General features: G+C 46.2%; 1 protein-coding gene across 2 annotated transcripts in view; it reads right to left on the bottom strand.

Annotated features, from left to right (window-relative positions):
* The window catches only part of SLC25A33 (solute carrier family 25 member 33), a 28248-nt gene extending 21865 nt beyond the window's left edge, over nucleotides 1-6383 (bottom strand). The window contains exon 1 of one of the 2 annotated variants that reach the window (XM_019746765.2): nucleotides 6086-6383. In XM_019746765.2, the coding sequence (XP_019602324.1) occupies nucleotides 6086-6141 (56 nt within the window). In that variant the 5' untranslated portion in view covers nucleotides 6142-6383. Of the gene's footprint in view, nucleotides 1-5517 lie in introns of both variants that reach the window. The other variant, XM_074334092.1, reaches the window with a different exon arrangement.
* Nucleotides 6384-16154: the final 9771 nt, after the last annotated feature.

The raw sequence follows: 16154 nt of genomic DNA on the forward strand, positions 1-16154 counted from the left end.
TTTCAATAAGCCATCACCAAAGCCTCAGCTCTCTCTAGAATCAGGTGTATGTGCCAAAAATCAAGCCACTTGGAACTGAATTTTTTTACTTACAACTGATAGCCTCCTAAAGAAGCCTACTCAAAAAAATTTTTTTACCTACGCTTTTCAAGAAAGCTCTTAAAGGGTTTTACTATTATCAGTAATCTCCCAAAAAGCAGTTCGGACTCATGTTTCTAGCAGGCCAGGTTCCTAAGAGCCAGCCATGAAGAAATTCCCTGGATATTAATTTAATTCGCCCCTAAGGTAATACATTCTAGTCACTGATGCCAAGTCCAGAGAAAATTCTCTGGGATATTCCATTCGGCAAAACCATCCCAAAGGTTTGAACAGAGCAGCAGAAAGGCCACGAGTAGCAATTAAATTACGTGTCTCAGAGCAGTCACCAGAGATACTCTCTGAAATCGATTTGCCTCATTTTCTAAAAAATCTATCACCTGGATTCTTCTGTGCCTTTTCCTTGTCACTACTTGTTCCTTTTTCTATAAAAATGTGCCCTCCCCCCTGTCTTCTTTCTCTGTCTTCCGGCCCAGAACTGAAGCCTTATGTTTATTACATGAAGACATATTTAACCGTTTATCGTTTTACCCACATAGGCCTGGCTTGGTATTGCCCCCTGTAGATTAGGCTCCTCTCCCCCAGTTTACAGCAAAGCCACACTATTACTACTTCACTATACACTGGATCTTCACGTGATCAGAGACATAAAAACATTAAATTGTGGACACAATTTTTACATTTTAACTCTGAGTTTCAAGTAACAAGCAGTTTTGAAAACTAGATGGTTTCGGGGTGGCCGGATGGCTCAGTTATTAGAGCCGTGAGCTCTGAACAGGGCTGCCGGTTCGATCCCCACATGGGCCAGCGAGTTGCACCCGCCACAACTATATTGAAGACATCGAGCTGCCACTGAGCTTCTGGAGGGGAGGCCGGATGGCTCAGGTGGTTAGAGCGTGAGCTCTCAACAACAAAGTTGCCGGTTCAATTCCCACATGGGATGGTGGGCTGCGCCCCCTGCAACTAAAGATTGAAAAGGACGACTGGACTTGGAGCTGAGCTGCGCCCTCCGCAACTAGATTGAGGGACAACAACTTGGAGCTGATGGACCCTGGAGAAACACACTGTTCCCCAATATTCCCCAACAAAGGTTAAAAAACAACCTGATGCTTTTGGGGCTGGCCCGTGGCTCCGGTGGTTGGAGCGCTGTGCTCCTAACACCTAGGTTGACGGTTTGATTCCCACCTGGGCCAGTGAGCTGCACCCTCTACAGCTAAGATCATGAGCAACGGCTCTCCCTGGAGCTGGGCTGCCGTGAGCTGCCAGAGGTCGGCGTGAACTGCTGTGTGCTGCCAAGGGCTACCATGAGTGGCCAGCAGCCATCGTGAGCGGTCGGCAGCCGGCAACAGCTGCCTGTGAGCTGCTGTGAGCGGACGACCAACGACCGGCGACCGACTGCCTCAGCCGGGGGAAGCACAAGGCTCATAATACCATGGGCCAGGGAGCTGTGGCTACACAACTAGACTGAGAAACAACAGCTTGAACCGGGGGGGGGGGGGAATAAAACTAGACGTTTTCAACAAGAATCTGTTTTTCTATATGCACACTGACACATTTCAGGCATTAAAGCTAAGACCAATATGCTTTTTTTGTAGTTGCTACCCAACTGACAGTAAACTGGCTTCCAGACTCACAGCTTTTACATAACTATACGGATTCTACCAATAAATGTTACTTCCAGACACCCTGGGACCCCAATTTTTGGAGCTCTTGGTAATTTCCCCTTTTCATCTGCAACCTCTACAGTCATTCCTTGAAAAACACTAGTGCCTCTTTATATAGAATTTTCTGGAATGTTTCATTTGAATACATGGCATAAGGTTTAGAAGACTTTGATTATGCAAATTCTGTATTCACTCAGTTAAAGCAAAACACATAGTTTTTGATGCAGCTAATTATCCTTTAGATGCTGTTTCTTGTATTCTCTCTCATTAAGAAAGAAAATTGAAAATAGCACCTGGAATGCATGAAAAACTCTATAGTGTTTTCTGAATCTGAAGAGAATCAGTATCTTTCACAAATACACAAATCCAAAATAATGTTACCTTATGCCAATACAGTTTCAGCAAATCTTAATATAGAACCATGTTCCTAATTCACAAATAATCAAAGTACTGCTTCTGTACTTTGGGGCAGTTTAACAAGCTACATCAATTCATACTCCCAGGTAAGACACACAATGCCTTTTATTCACTTAATCATTACACAAGTATCGATGAAGCAGCTGTAACATGGGGGGTGCCGTACTTGGGATGTACCCGTGAAGAAAACAGACATGGTTGATATCCTCATGAAGCTGAAATTCTAGCAGGAATCTTTCATCCAAACACCATACAGTTTTTTTAAAGTGTCACATATATGAAACACATTGGATGAAATCAAAGTCAATTTATATTCTTAGTACACTTATATAAGCCTTATATAAAGTATTACATGCACATATTTGTCTTATCGAAATTTCTTTAAGCGTTTCAAATAAGTCTTACATCTTCTCTACATTGACCCCCTAGCAAATATATTAATTAACATGTGCCTAACACTTCAAAAGTAACCATTAGCTGATACAGATTAAACTTGTAGGGTCAAAGCACAGTACACGAGGTGACAGCTGTCCATAATTGGGGGGGGGGATAATGAATTTTTAAAGTATCTTGGATTATACTTTTTAAAACCTTAACGACATACCATATTCCCATTAAAATATATTTTAAAGGCTACGTAAGTATATTTGATGACCAAAGAAAAAATCATGCCATAAAAGTAAGACCTAAAGCATATAATCTAAGCCATTAACCTCTAAATATAATGACAGCTTGGTCTATTTCAGGTGCCGAGTACATCTCCTGAATCGCCAGCCTGCTGTGCTACTGCTTGGTCAGCAAGGCAAGGACACCACTGACATTACATGGACAACCAGAGTCCCCACGTCATTTGACAGACAAAGTTTAAGGGATTTTTCTCAACAGACATAAGGCCTAGACACAGAAGGGCCACTTAGAAGATATGTGTTTCTTTTAACGAGATGGTTTAAACAGTAGAAAAGGAATGATAGGTTCTGTTATGCAGTAACAATTAAATTTTTTTGAGCACATTTTTTTGTTTTGACAATACAACTCAGAAATTGAGATAGGAGGGACGAATGCAGATGACAGCGAAATCCCTAGAGACACTAAAAATCAACATCAAATGAATGCGGTCTGCTCACGCAGAGGTCACCCACCCTAAGAGATGGTTTGTTTATGAATGTGCTGGTAGGTATCAAAAGCCTTAAAAATGTGTTTTGACTCAGCAATTGTACATCTAATGGTTTATCATAAGGAAATAATCAGAGAACTACACATGTACACATAAGGACATCCAGTTATTTATATTGGCAAAAAAATAGCAATGATAGATTAGAAAGAAATTATGCAATCAGAGCGGTAGCCCTGTCATAAATTACTGTAACATCCTCACGGAACTGCAGTCATTGGCTTGGAAACTGTTTGCCTTCTTCATTGCAAACACCGAACAGTAGGGATTGATTGATTAAGGGTACACGCAGAGAACTCACTCCCACGCTGCCATTAAAACTTAATATATTACTCAGAAGAAAGCAATTTCTAAAATATGAGCCTATTTTTAAATTAACTATGAAATTACAATTTGTACACATATGTTCTTGCATAGAACCTTTTTCTAAAGTGCTGACTTCTAGGTGTTGGCTTGTCCTCCCGCTCTTTTCTTTCTGAAAGGGCAACACTGTATTAAAAGGATGATTTACAGGTTAATGTAGGAGTATTTTCACCTTTGCAAAGCACCCAAGAACCTTTTTTTTTTTTTTTTTAATTAAGTGTTAAAGACTATGAGTTGTTTTGAATGCAGCTTTTATTTTCCAGGTTCTAAAATTAATTTTTAACCATTCATAAGCCTGTTATACCTGATAAAAATATTTATTCTATATCATTAATTAGTGATAGCTTTAACCTTGTTTGACATTAGTTTCCAAAGGCTCCTCAATAAACAGGAGAACAGGAGAAATGTGACATTTAAAAAGTGGGGGCTGACTTCTTTTCAAAGGAAGTGAACTTCCTCCTTTGGAAAGAGGCCAGCTTCACAACATGGAAACTAGCTACTCAGAGCAAAGCAGTATGTCATCGGCTGGACCAGGCGGGACCACTGCATCGGCTGATTTTAACTATGTGATGTACTCATTCAACACTTAGCTCCTTTTAATGTGCCTCCCTAAAAGACACAGAAGTAATATCTTTTAGGCTAGTAGGAAGGAATCGAAATCCAGTTAGTTACTGAAAGCATCTTTTTGTAAGATTTATTTTCTTTCTGGAATATCTGCAAGTAATCCCGTAGTGCTGCTAACGAAGGAACTGAACCCTGCTAAACACAAGGGCTTCAGGCACTGCCCTAATAAACTCTCTACATTTTAATCAGTTCAGGGGAGCTGCGCGGGCTACTGCCTTTTCCTCCATCACAAGGTAAGAGACTGGTGCTTCAGTGGAGAATCAGCAGCCAGAGGGCACAGTGAAGGGCGTGTAGGGAGATTCATCACGACAGGGCAATCTATTATGCAGCAAGCCTCACAGAGACTGCTGCAGAACCGGGAACTCTCCCAGTTTGGAATACAAACAATTTTTTAAAAGACCACCTCACTAAAAACAAATTAAAATCACCAAGAATAAAATCATTAGGAAAAAAATGAGCCTTCTTGGCTTGAGAAATGACTTTAATAAATATGGCTAACTTGTTTAAAATTCCCCAGAATGACAAATTAATATTTGGTCATAATTTAGGAATTGCTCCCCCCTCCCAACTCTCAAAGTTGAAATTTCAATGGGGAGATGACGTGTAAGGATGACAGGGAATGATAGGAAAGAGATGAATGACATATTCTTATCTACAAAAAATCAAGATTTTTTTTGGTTGGAAAAACAAAGTAATTGGGTGAGCACCTACAAATAAGAAGTACAAAGAGCTCGGGAACATTTTCACCATGCTCATTTCCACAGATGAGGTCTCAACCGTTATTGGTTTGTAATAAGGAACATACGTATCTACGCAGCAGTCCAAGCTGCAACTAAAATACTCGTCAAGATGACAATCCAGAATAAATTCTGTCTTATGCATAACGTCCTGCACTTAAAAACTGCTGTGCCAGGCCTGTGGGGTCCTCAAATAAGGCTCCAAACATCTCTACAAGACTCCAAAAGGACCCAAAGTCCCCGGCTCTATTAAAAGGGGGGAAAAAAAATTACTAATACTCAAAAACATTTAACGCCTATTTTCTGAAGACAGAAACAAGTCAGCTCCCTTCCTAACCCCCCTACCACCCAACGTCCCGAAAAATGCGCTGCCTCTACTGAAAAAATATCCGGAGCCTGATGGATGAGCAAATGAATGCAGCTCTCAGAACAGAAAACATTTTACCTTGGACGCGTCCGCCAGGAGGAAAGAAGCGTTTCAACACGCCTTCCTGACCTCACTTTCTCTCGAGGTCCCCCACCAGCTCTCCCACAGGTTGCTGGCCAGCATCGCTGTTCGCCAGCACTTTCCAGGCCTCTGCTGCGGTCCAGCACCCGCAGCCCTCTCGACTGTCTGAACTCGCCCCGGGCTACCCACCCAGAGGAGCTCCCGGGCCAAGCCGAGCATCCACCAGGCTTCCCAGGCCCTGGGGGAGCAAGGCAGCGTGGCCAGGGCGGCGGGGCCCCCGACTCGTCACACCAGCCTCTCTAATTGTTTAAAAGGATTAGAAGCCGGAGACGCCGCGGGAGGGGGATGGGCGCAGGAGCGAAGCAGGCGCCGGGTAAAACCCTTCGGGGATGCGGACCCGGGAGCGGGAAAGGCCGGCGCCTCCCGGGCCTCCTCACCCCCCGACGCCAGCACTTCCTCCTCTGGGAGCCGGCCCTTCGGCCTGCGGAGGGCCGGTAGCCCGCCGGGGCGCACCGAGGGCGCAGGGCGGGCCGAGAGGGCCGCGGGGTCGGGCCGGGACGCTCACCCGCCGGCGAAGAGGTGGAGCAGTGTGTTCTCCTTCTGCTGAGTGCCCGTCGCCATGGCCGCGCCGGTTCCGCGGCCCGCCGCCCGGTGCCGGGTGCCGCTGGCGCGAGGCGGCTCGAAAGATGCGTGAGGTGACCCGCTCGGTGCGCCCCGCTGCTCTCAGGCGTCCGCCCGCGCGGCCTCCATGAGCGCGCGCCCCCACGTCGCGACCCCTCGACCCGCGCGCCCTCCGCGGCGTGGCCGCCGGAGCCTCACCGGCCTCTGCGGCGCGAGCCCTGTGCCAGTGGGACACCACCGCGCGGCCGTCACGTGGCGGGGGCCGGGCCGTGACGTTACGCGGCGGCGCGGGCCCGGGGAGGTGTACGGCGGGGGTGTGGGCCCGGATCCGCGCGCCGATTGGCCCGCGGGCGGACGTGGGCGGGGTTCCGCCCGGAGGGCTTGAATAGGCGAGGTCGGCTTGGGCCCACGCGACGGGAATGAGAACCGGCCGAAGCTGCCCGGTCTCTGCCCACAGGTAGAGAAACTGGGCTTGGCAACGTCTAGTGAGACCCGGGGTCCGGCCTTTCCCCCTTTTTTAGTCTATTTTTAGTTTATTTTGTGATGCGTAGGATGTGCAAAAAGGTATATAAATTACATGACATCTCACAACTGTGTACTCACCACCCAACTTAGGGAAAGAAGATCCAAAGAGCCTGAACCTCCAGAGTACCCCTAGTATCACTTTGTATAGTCTTGATTTTTCTAGAAACAGCATTATACATTGCAATACGTTTTGTGTCTATCTTTTCTGATCATCTCCAGCCCAGACTTCTGAGCTCCAAGCTTCTCTATTCAAGCTGCTTTGCTACTTGTGTGTCCTTGGGTCACTGTCAGACTCAGCCTGGCATCTTCTTACCTCCAGGTCTCAACGTGCAGTCCTTCCCTGGCCACCATTGCAGCATTTCCAACACATGATTCCGGTTAATTTCCTCATAGAGGCTTCTGCAGTTACTTTGTTGACTGATTTAAGTTGTCCTTCCATCCCTGGAATGTAAGTTTCAGGAGCCCAGGGACCTTGTTTCTTTTGTTCACAATTGTTCCTGACAAGGTATATGCCTATGATGCTAGTAATGCCCAAGGAATTAATGAATAAATGTCCCTAACTGAATTCATCATTCCGTTCTTCCCCTCCCCCAAACCTGTCTGCCTTTTTTATTTCCTGTCCTGGTATATGATGGCACCACCATCTGCACAGCCACCAACGCTAAGCAACTTTCCTGTTACCTTGGACTTCCTCTCTCTGTCTCTCTCTGTCTCTCTCTGTCTCTCTCTCTGTCTCTGGCTCTCTCAGCAGCCTATACTCACCTGGCACTTGGATCTCCTAAAATTCTCCCAAAGTCATCCCCTTCTCTGTGTTCCTTCTACTGCTGCTGTGGTTTCAAATCTTCATTTCTTTCATCTACTTTGTAGCAAAAATCTTCTACCTGCTCTCAAAGGCCATCCCTTCAGGCCTTTAGTCTGTCTCCCCCACTTGCATATCCCTCCAGAGGCAACAGGTGCAGAATATACCAACCCTTTGTTTTCAATCACCCACAGCTACTAAAAGCAGTACCTTGACCAGACCAAGCTGCTAGATATCCTGTATGTAAACACAGAGAGAGCTTAAGTAGAAGGGGAGTTGTGTGCAAACACAGGAGTGAGGTATTTGATTGCTGGGACTCTTTAAAAACAACTCCCAGGAGCAGTCATCCAAAATACAAACACAGTGAGTTCTCTATAGTAAAGCCATTAGTTCCAGGCCTAGAAAATGGGGAAAGCCATACTACTGATCCGAAGGAAGGAAAGAAGGCAGGCAGGAAGAAAAAGAAAGTGTTTCTCATGCTTCCTAAATGTCCCAAATCCCTTACTTTAGTTGCTTAGGAAGTCAGTGGCCTTAGCGGAAGATTTATGAGGAAAGGGTAGAAAAGAGGAGAGAGTAATGCAACCCTGTTAGCTAGGAGGGAGCTGCTTCCATCTGTGCAAAATTCTGAACCCTAGGAGGTGATGCCCTCCATCGTGGCTGCTCTTTCACAGAGGTGTCTGAGGCTGGAACCCAGGCTTCTCATGCCAAGGCAGCACCCAACCTCCTGCCTTCTTTCCCCAAGGACTGTCAGTCTAGGGTTGTGCTAGACACAAAAACTGGCTTCCCCACCCCCTTGTTAATAGTAACACTGCCTTCTGATTGGAGTTTTTCCAAGGTCTCTCATGTATATTATCTTGCTGGATACTCACAATGTTTGGCAGCCCTGTTGTTTTCGTTCCCTTTTTATGGACAAGTATGATAGATTTACCCAAGGCCACACAGCTAGTTAGTGGCTGATACAGCTATAATTCATGCTCCGTGCCTTGGAACATGCTGTTGCTTAGGAAGCCCCCTTTCTCTGCCGGCCAGACCCGCTCATTCATTCAATCATTCATTCATTTACTCAACATGTTTATTGAGCTTTTACTCCATTCAAATCAGTGTTCTATGCTCTGGTGGGTACGGCAGGGATTAAAATGGATAAAAATCCTTAGCGAAACAGTAGCAATCATATCCAGCAGTATATAAAAAGGAAAATACATCATGATCAAATGAGATGTCCCAAGAAAAAGGGGTTGGTTTAACATTTGAAAATCAATCAATATAATTCAGCATATGTTGTGTGTTCGTTTAATATGATTTCAAATCCACTTGTTTACGACTTAAGTTGTTTTAATCCACTGGTTTATGACAAAGGAAAAATGTTACTTTGATATAAGAATAAAGTAAGTCGTGCCAAGATGTCGTTCTACATCAGTTGTGGTTGATAAGCAGTCAGCAGCTCAGTAGCTGAGGGACCCACCTGGGGGCTTATCCATAAGAACATGTGGAAAAGCAACTAGGGCAAGTGGACATTTAGACGGTAAATACTGACAGTTTGTGAGGATTACTTGAGAGTTTCAGTTTGGGCGAGGGACTCTGAGGGACTCTTCACCAATATAAAAACTCTTTGAAGACCCTTGGGGTATTTGCACATGTCTTGGTGAGGTACTCCTCAAAGACAGTGGTAATAAACTTCTCAGCACCCTTTGAAAGAGATTAGCCTGCCCACCAACACTGCCATTTTCATTCCCTAGCGACGTGCCCTAGCAACCAAGGACTTGTATTTTTGCCTTGGCAGCTGGAAATCAGCTCTTTGGTTGGTTGCCGAGGCTCCCCAGTTCTTCCTCGTAGAAAAAGATACACCTCTGTTAAAATTAGGACTTTTTTTATTCACCTCCCCTTGCTTAGAACCATAGTGTGATTAATTTGTCATGTGGAGTATGCTATTACTTTATTTGGCTTATTAAAAGATAATTGTCCTGTATGCTATTGGCTTGTGGGATTATTATAATTCTCACAGCAAACCTGTGCTAAGTAAATTGCTGGCAAAGACAAAACTCAGTTTCTAAAGCATACTTTTGCTGTCTCCCAAAACAAAAACAAAAATACAGCAGCATATTCACAGAATAAAGGAGAAAAACCAGATGATCATTTCAATAGATACAGAAAAAACATTTGACAAAACTGAATACCCTTCCCTGCAAACAGTTCTCAGCATACTGGGAACAAAAAGGAATTCTTCTACCTGATGAAAGGTATTTCCAGTAAACTTACTTCATTATAAAAGATTGCCTGCCTGCCCCCCTAAGACAGGCAACAGGAAAAGACATCTGCACTTACCGCTTATTCCATGTGGTGGTAGAGATCTTAGTGCAATAAGGCAAGAAAAAGAAATAAAAGCCATAAAGCTCAGAAAGGAAGAAGTAAAATTGTCCTCAGTCACAAATGACATCATTGTTAACTAGGAAATTCTAAGGAAGAGATATAACAACTGCTGGGACCAGTTAGTGAATTTAGCAACATCATAGGAGACAAGATCAATATACAAAAAAGAAATAACTGCTATCTGCAAACAATTTGAATATGAAATTTTAAAGAATTCTATTTACAGTAGCATAAAAAAGAAACAACCCTAGCAACAACAACAAAGAAGCCAGACATAAAAGAGTGCATGATTCCTTTGATATGAAATTCTAGAAAAGACCAAACTAATCTATAGTGACAGAAAACAGATTAGTAGAAGCCTAGGGCTAAAACTGGGATTGGGAATGGATTGACTACAAAGAGGTTGAAGGAATTTCTTAGGGTGATGGAAATGTTCTGTATCCTGATCAGGAGATATCTATATATATTTGTCAAAACTCATTAAATGTCACATTTAAAATGGGTGCATTTTATTGTGTGTGAATTATGTCTCAATAAAGTTGATTAGAAAGAAAAAAATCAAGGCAAACCACATGTATAAATATACGCACAATATATCTAGTTTAGAAATGAGAAAGGGTGCAGACAGTTATACACAGAGCTCCCCTTAGGTGTTACTGAGTTACAGACCAGGCTGGGCGGGGTGGGGGAGGAGAGGCTTCTTTGGATTTTTTGGTAAGGGTTCAAATTTTAAAGGGCCCCAAGTTTTCTGCGGACTTGTTGCAAGTCTCTTCCAGCTTTCTTTCTCTGACTATTGGCGGTCAAACCTTAAATTCCTTTCCTTTTTTCTTGTTCATATTTTAAACTCTTTTTTTTTCTTTTTTTTTTTTCCACTTTATTTATTTTGACATCTAATTGCTTCCTGAAGGCTGTTTTTCTGCAAAAGCTGCTGGCTGTTGGAAAAGCATCCCACTCTCACCCCCAGGGGCTGCCATCTCATATCTTTGTGGGGGATTGTAAGGGGCAGTTCAGTTTTTCAGAGATCCTAAGGCTGGAGCAGGGCAGGTTTCTTTCCTGAGAGGCCTCTAGAATGAGAAGACACACAAGGTCTACATCTGCCCAGGGGCTGGATGCAAAGAACAAATGCCTGCAGGCCACTGTTCTCTTTGCTTTCTCCTGTACAGACCCATTCTGAGCCAAGTTTCCAGCTACAGCCCTAACAACGCTCTGCAGGCTGAGCCTTCTTATAAATGAAAGGCCTGTGTTGTCCTATTCCACAAGGATAAGCCACTGCCAGCCACGTCTGCCAGGCTGGAACCTGTTTTTCCAAAGCCTTTGTGAGCCCATTGTCCCTGCCCCCACGTTTCCCTGACTATTTCTTAGAAGGAAAGCACCTTCAGTAAAATGTCCATTCTAAGAGGCCCAGATTTGTGTTTCCAATGTGTTTTGAATAATGCTTGGAACCTGAGGGACATTTAATGTTAACTGATGACACTTGTAACTGGACTGCCGGACTGGCTGGGCAGGTGCTACCCGGGTAGACAATGCCCTTTTTCTTCCCTCCTCCCTCCCTCTCATTCTTCCCTTTGTCCCAACTTCTGAGAGGCAGTAGAGCATATAGGGTTGTGTTACCATACTGCCAAGCTATTTAATCTCTCCGTGCCTCAGTTTCCCCACCTGCACAACCAGTCTAGTTATGGTACATACTTCAGAGCGAAGATTAATAACAATAAATCTGCAAACACTTAATATGTGCTGGGCACTGTTCTAAGTCCTTTTAGGACTCCAAGTTGGAACTGTGATTGTATCCCCATTTAATATGCCACCCGAGAGGTCAAACAGCAGGCCTTGCTAGTAAGTGGTAGACCTGGGATTTGAACAGAGGGAAGGCCTTGGCAGAGGGCATGTGCTAAATCACCCAGCTACAGTCTGAGGTCGGATGCACAATGGGCTCGGGGCCCTGCCCACGGCCAGTACTGAACACACAGCCGTTACCAGGACCCTCACTAGCATCTATTTGAATCCATCAAAATGCACAAGAACTCTCGTTTCCAACAGAGAAAAGCAGAGTGGGCTGGAGCGCAAGAGGTTAAGGATTGCGTGTAATCCTAAAAGAAGGGAGAACTGTCATTTATTGAGCACCTACTGTATGCCAGTTTTATGCGGCAGATGCTACAAACACAATCCTTTATCCAACTCCCCTCCCCCTCCATGTTTCACAAGTCAGAGCTGTTCTCGTGATGTTAGAGAAGTCACGTGGTGCATGTGCCACCGCCTACGAGGTGACACTCCTGGCTCAGGACGGCACTCCATCATCAGGCACATAACAGTTCTGAATAGTCACACTGCGCGGGATTTAAAAACACCCTGTAAATAGCCTCCTGGTCAGGCAAGGTCAAGGTTTGCCACCAGATGAGGCGAAGCCTGGTCAGGTTCTGCTGCTAATTTCCAGGGCTTCGGGATTTTGGAATGGCGGATGAGGGGCTGTGGACTGATGTTTCGTTTCTTCCTCCCCTCAACCCTGCGAGGTGGGTATTCTGTCACCTGGGTGGCCAGGCTGCGTACTTTGCCTGAGGTCACAGAGCCACGATAGCCGCCACGGCACATGCCCTATAGACAGCTCCAGTGCTATGTCATTGAATGCTCCCCATAAGCCATGCGCTCTGATCCCATTTTACAGATGAGCAAACTGAGCTTAGGAGAGGTGAAGCAAGCTACCCTTGCCTGCAGAATGGGAGGGCTTCACGACCCAGCCAGGGCAGAAGTTAGTCATACCCACCCTAGAGTCAGGCTACGTGGGTTCAAATTCAGTACTTGGGCAGCTCACTTAACTTCTCCAAGCTTCTGTTTCCCCAACTGTGAAATGGGGATGGATAATGGTACCTGCCCCCCAGGGTGGTGGTGAAGATGACATAAACTAATCGTGCTTCGGCCCGAGACACTGTCAGTAAACACGAGTCTTATTACTGTCATGCTTTTGGCTTTCCAGCCCCTCAAGAAATGTTTAAACCACATTGATCAGGGGGAGGTGGCCGGCAGTTGGCAAGGCTATTGGGCAAGAGACTTTGAGAAGTGGGGTCTGGGTCCTTGTCACAGAGCGTGGCTCTGAACTAGGGAGACGCCCCTTGTTCTCCTGGTCAACAACGTTGACCGCTCTGAACTCTGAGGGATACAGGCCGGAACGCCAATATGGATGTGCCCATCCCACAGGGAGAGGCCATGGTGTCTCTCAATAGCAGCTCCTAACCACTGAGGGGGTGGGGCAGAGCAGGGGAGGAGAGAGAAACAGGGCAGATACCATTCCTCTTTCCCTCTCTCTTTCTTTTCCTCCCTCCCTCCCTGCCTGCAACAAATATGGATTTGCCCCTGCTCTGTTGCAAACCAGAGCATGGCACGTGGCATGCGTAGCGGGGAAACTGTATAGGGTCCTGCATATCTGCAGCTCAGTCTTGTGGAGAAGAAAAGCAAAACAGGAGCAAGAAGTGCCCTGAGGACATCACCATGGCCAAGCCAAGTGGGGAAGAGCCTTTTTCTCGGGCATCTCCACCCCAGTGCGGTACCTGACAGAATTTTGACAAAGAACAGTTCTCTGGCTTCCTGTAAGACAACATGTGGGTAGGTAGCCCAAGGGCTGTCTGTGAAGCCGAGTGGCTTCAAGCTCGGATGGGTCACTTTTCAGTGGGCTCTTTTCTGGGCCCTCTTGCCCAGGGAGGCAGAACCAGGGCCCCCTTCAGAGGGCTTTGAAGAATTCATTAGCTCCTGGAAATTATCCCAGATTCATTGCCCTCCCAGAGGAGCTGGCTCGGGTTGCAGGCCTGGCATTGCCACTGTCTGAGTAGGGCAGAGCTGATGGTGCCACTCTGAGCCCAGGGTCAAGGGGAGGAGGCAGGTCTGCAAAGGGACCCAGAATCCTAACTAATGTTCATAGAGTTCCTGTGCTTGTATTAAATCACTCAACCTCCCCCAAACCCCCTGAAGTAGAGACTGTTATCATCGTCCCCATTTTACAGAGGAGGAGATTGAGGCACAGAGGCTTTGAGCCCTTGTGGTTTGGCTCCACCCCCTCCCAGGACTGGATTAAAGGCTCTAAGCAGAAGGCATCCTCAGACTTTCTCCCTCCAACTTTCAAGTTAAGCTGCCCTGGATGCCACCTTCCCACTGACCATCGCTCTGTGCTGATTTGTAAATCTCTTACCAGTGAGGAGGGGAGAAAGGAAAGCAGGCTGGGTTCTCATTACCAGAGGATTTTCCCTGCCATGGCCACAGCCATCAATCAAAGCTAGTAACAGCTGAGCACGTCACTGTGTGCTCTGCAACTTACAGGCTATGTGCTTTGAGCAAGTTACCTGCTGTCTCTGAACCTGACTTTCCTCTTTTATAAAAAGGTGCTTAAAATGCTTACTTCACCAGGTGGTTCAGAATCTCTGCAACCCACGCCTTCTCTCAGGGAGAATGGCTCTTTCTGCTTCCGTGGGACTCGGCCAGCTCCTTCCTTATAGCTTTCACTGCTCTGCCTCCAGGCCTCTCCCACTAAACTGCGGGCTTCCCCAGGACAAGGGCACGTGGTTCCCAACACCAGTGCTTTAGAGCCTGGGGGACTGTTGTTTGACTGTTGATAAATAAGATAGGTCATGTGACCCATGGTAATTTTACTGATGGGGAAACTGAGACTCAGAGAAGTTGTGTCTTGCTGAGCGATAGGGCGAGTGAGGGACAGAGATAAGAGGAGACCTTAGTCTTCCCGACTCCGTGCCCCTTCTGTGGTATCCTGATGCCCACCATTGACGGACATGTGCTGGGTGGTTGGCAAAGTGGCATGAAATGTGGCCTCTACAGCTCAAAGACTGCCAAGCTTCCCAACAATGATTGGAGCTGTGCTCTCTCTCTGCATGACTTCATCTAGTCCCCAGACTTTAAAAACCATCTATATGGCCTCTGTGTGACCCCCAGTTTCTATCTGCAGCTCTAGCCTTTCCCTGAGATATGTTCAGGAACACTCACCTATTTGACAGTTCCAGATGGGTATTGAACGGGCAGGTGGCATTTAACAATGACAAAGCATATCTATTGATTCCTCATCCCATGCTCCCCATATCTGCTGTCCCCCGGCCCGCCTCGTCTTCCCCACTGGATAGGCACCATTAAAGGATATTGCCACCCACAGGTTGCTTTCTAGGCCTGGAATCAGCTCAGGGCTTGATGGTGTCATTAAACCATGAAAAATCTGATTTTTTTTTTTTTGGCACAACTTCTACCTGAATTCCTCCTGGTCTGGACACTAGGAACTCAGATAAGGACAAAAAGCAGTCCCCACTTCTCACGGAGCTCAAATTTCAGGAGGGGGAGACCATCAATCAAAAAGAGACAAATGCACACGAACTCATTACCTTGTGTCCGATGCCATGAAGGAAATAAGCAGGGTGCTGTGATGGTGAATTGCTTTAAGTATCTAGCAATCCCTTTGGAGAGGGTGGTCAGGGAAGGCCCCTGTGCAGAAGTAGGATTGGGATGGATGTGAAGGATGCAAAGGAGCTAGACCTGTAAGGCCCTGGGGTGAGTGTGCCAACCAGTGGGTACAGCAGGTGCAAAGGCCCTGAGGCGGGAGTGAGCTTGGATTATGTGAGAAACTGGAAGAAGCAGGCCAGTGGGGTTGGGGCCTGGTGAGCGAGGAGAGGAGAGGTGCCAGGGATGGAGAAGCAGGTTAGCACCAGGCCAGGCAGGCTGTGTGTGTATAGACACTGACAAGGAAAAATTCTGACATGTCCTAAATTAAGTTACAGCAGGCCAAAGGGTAGGAGAATGAGACAAGAAAGGTCAATAACTTAACAGACTCCAACGCAAACCACCAATAGACTGCCCGCGTTCCTGAATGTATGTGCAAACTTTGGATCAACTTCCGGCCTGCTATCTAGATAGAACAGCTGACTCCCATTCTCCATTGCATCTTGCTTCTGCAGGAACTGTCCAGACTGTTGCTCAAAGCCAACTTGGAAACAGCAACCACTTCTTCCTTAGGAACTGTGCACCTTTCCCACAAAGAGCCTTGCTTCACTTTCCCTGTCCCCTTTATCTATATTCATTGTAAATTCTTTAAAAACAACTTACTTCTTTCTTCCCCAAAACATAATATATAGAAGAGCCCCGTCAGTCCCAGGACGACGGACATGTCTGCCTTCTTCATCTAGCCCTGCTGCTGGTGGTTTAGATTGCATGCCCCAGGACCTGGTCCTTTCTGGTTAGCATTATGGCTCAGTAAACCCTTTCTTTCAGAAAAGCTTTTGGCCTCGAAGGTTTTGATGTAACAACACGGACTTCTACTTTTGGGAGTTGGTTTGACCTCCTA

Source organism: Rhinolophus sinicus, linkage group LG06, assembly GCF_036562045.2.
Source record: "Rhinolophus sinicus isolate RSC01 linkage group LG06, ASM3656204v1, whole genome shotgun sequence".
Lineage (NCBI taxonomy): Eukaryota > Metazoa > Chordata > Mammalia > Chiroptera > Rhinolophidae > Rhinolophus > Rhinolophus sinicus.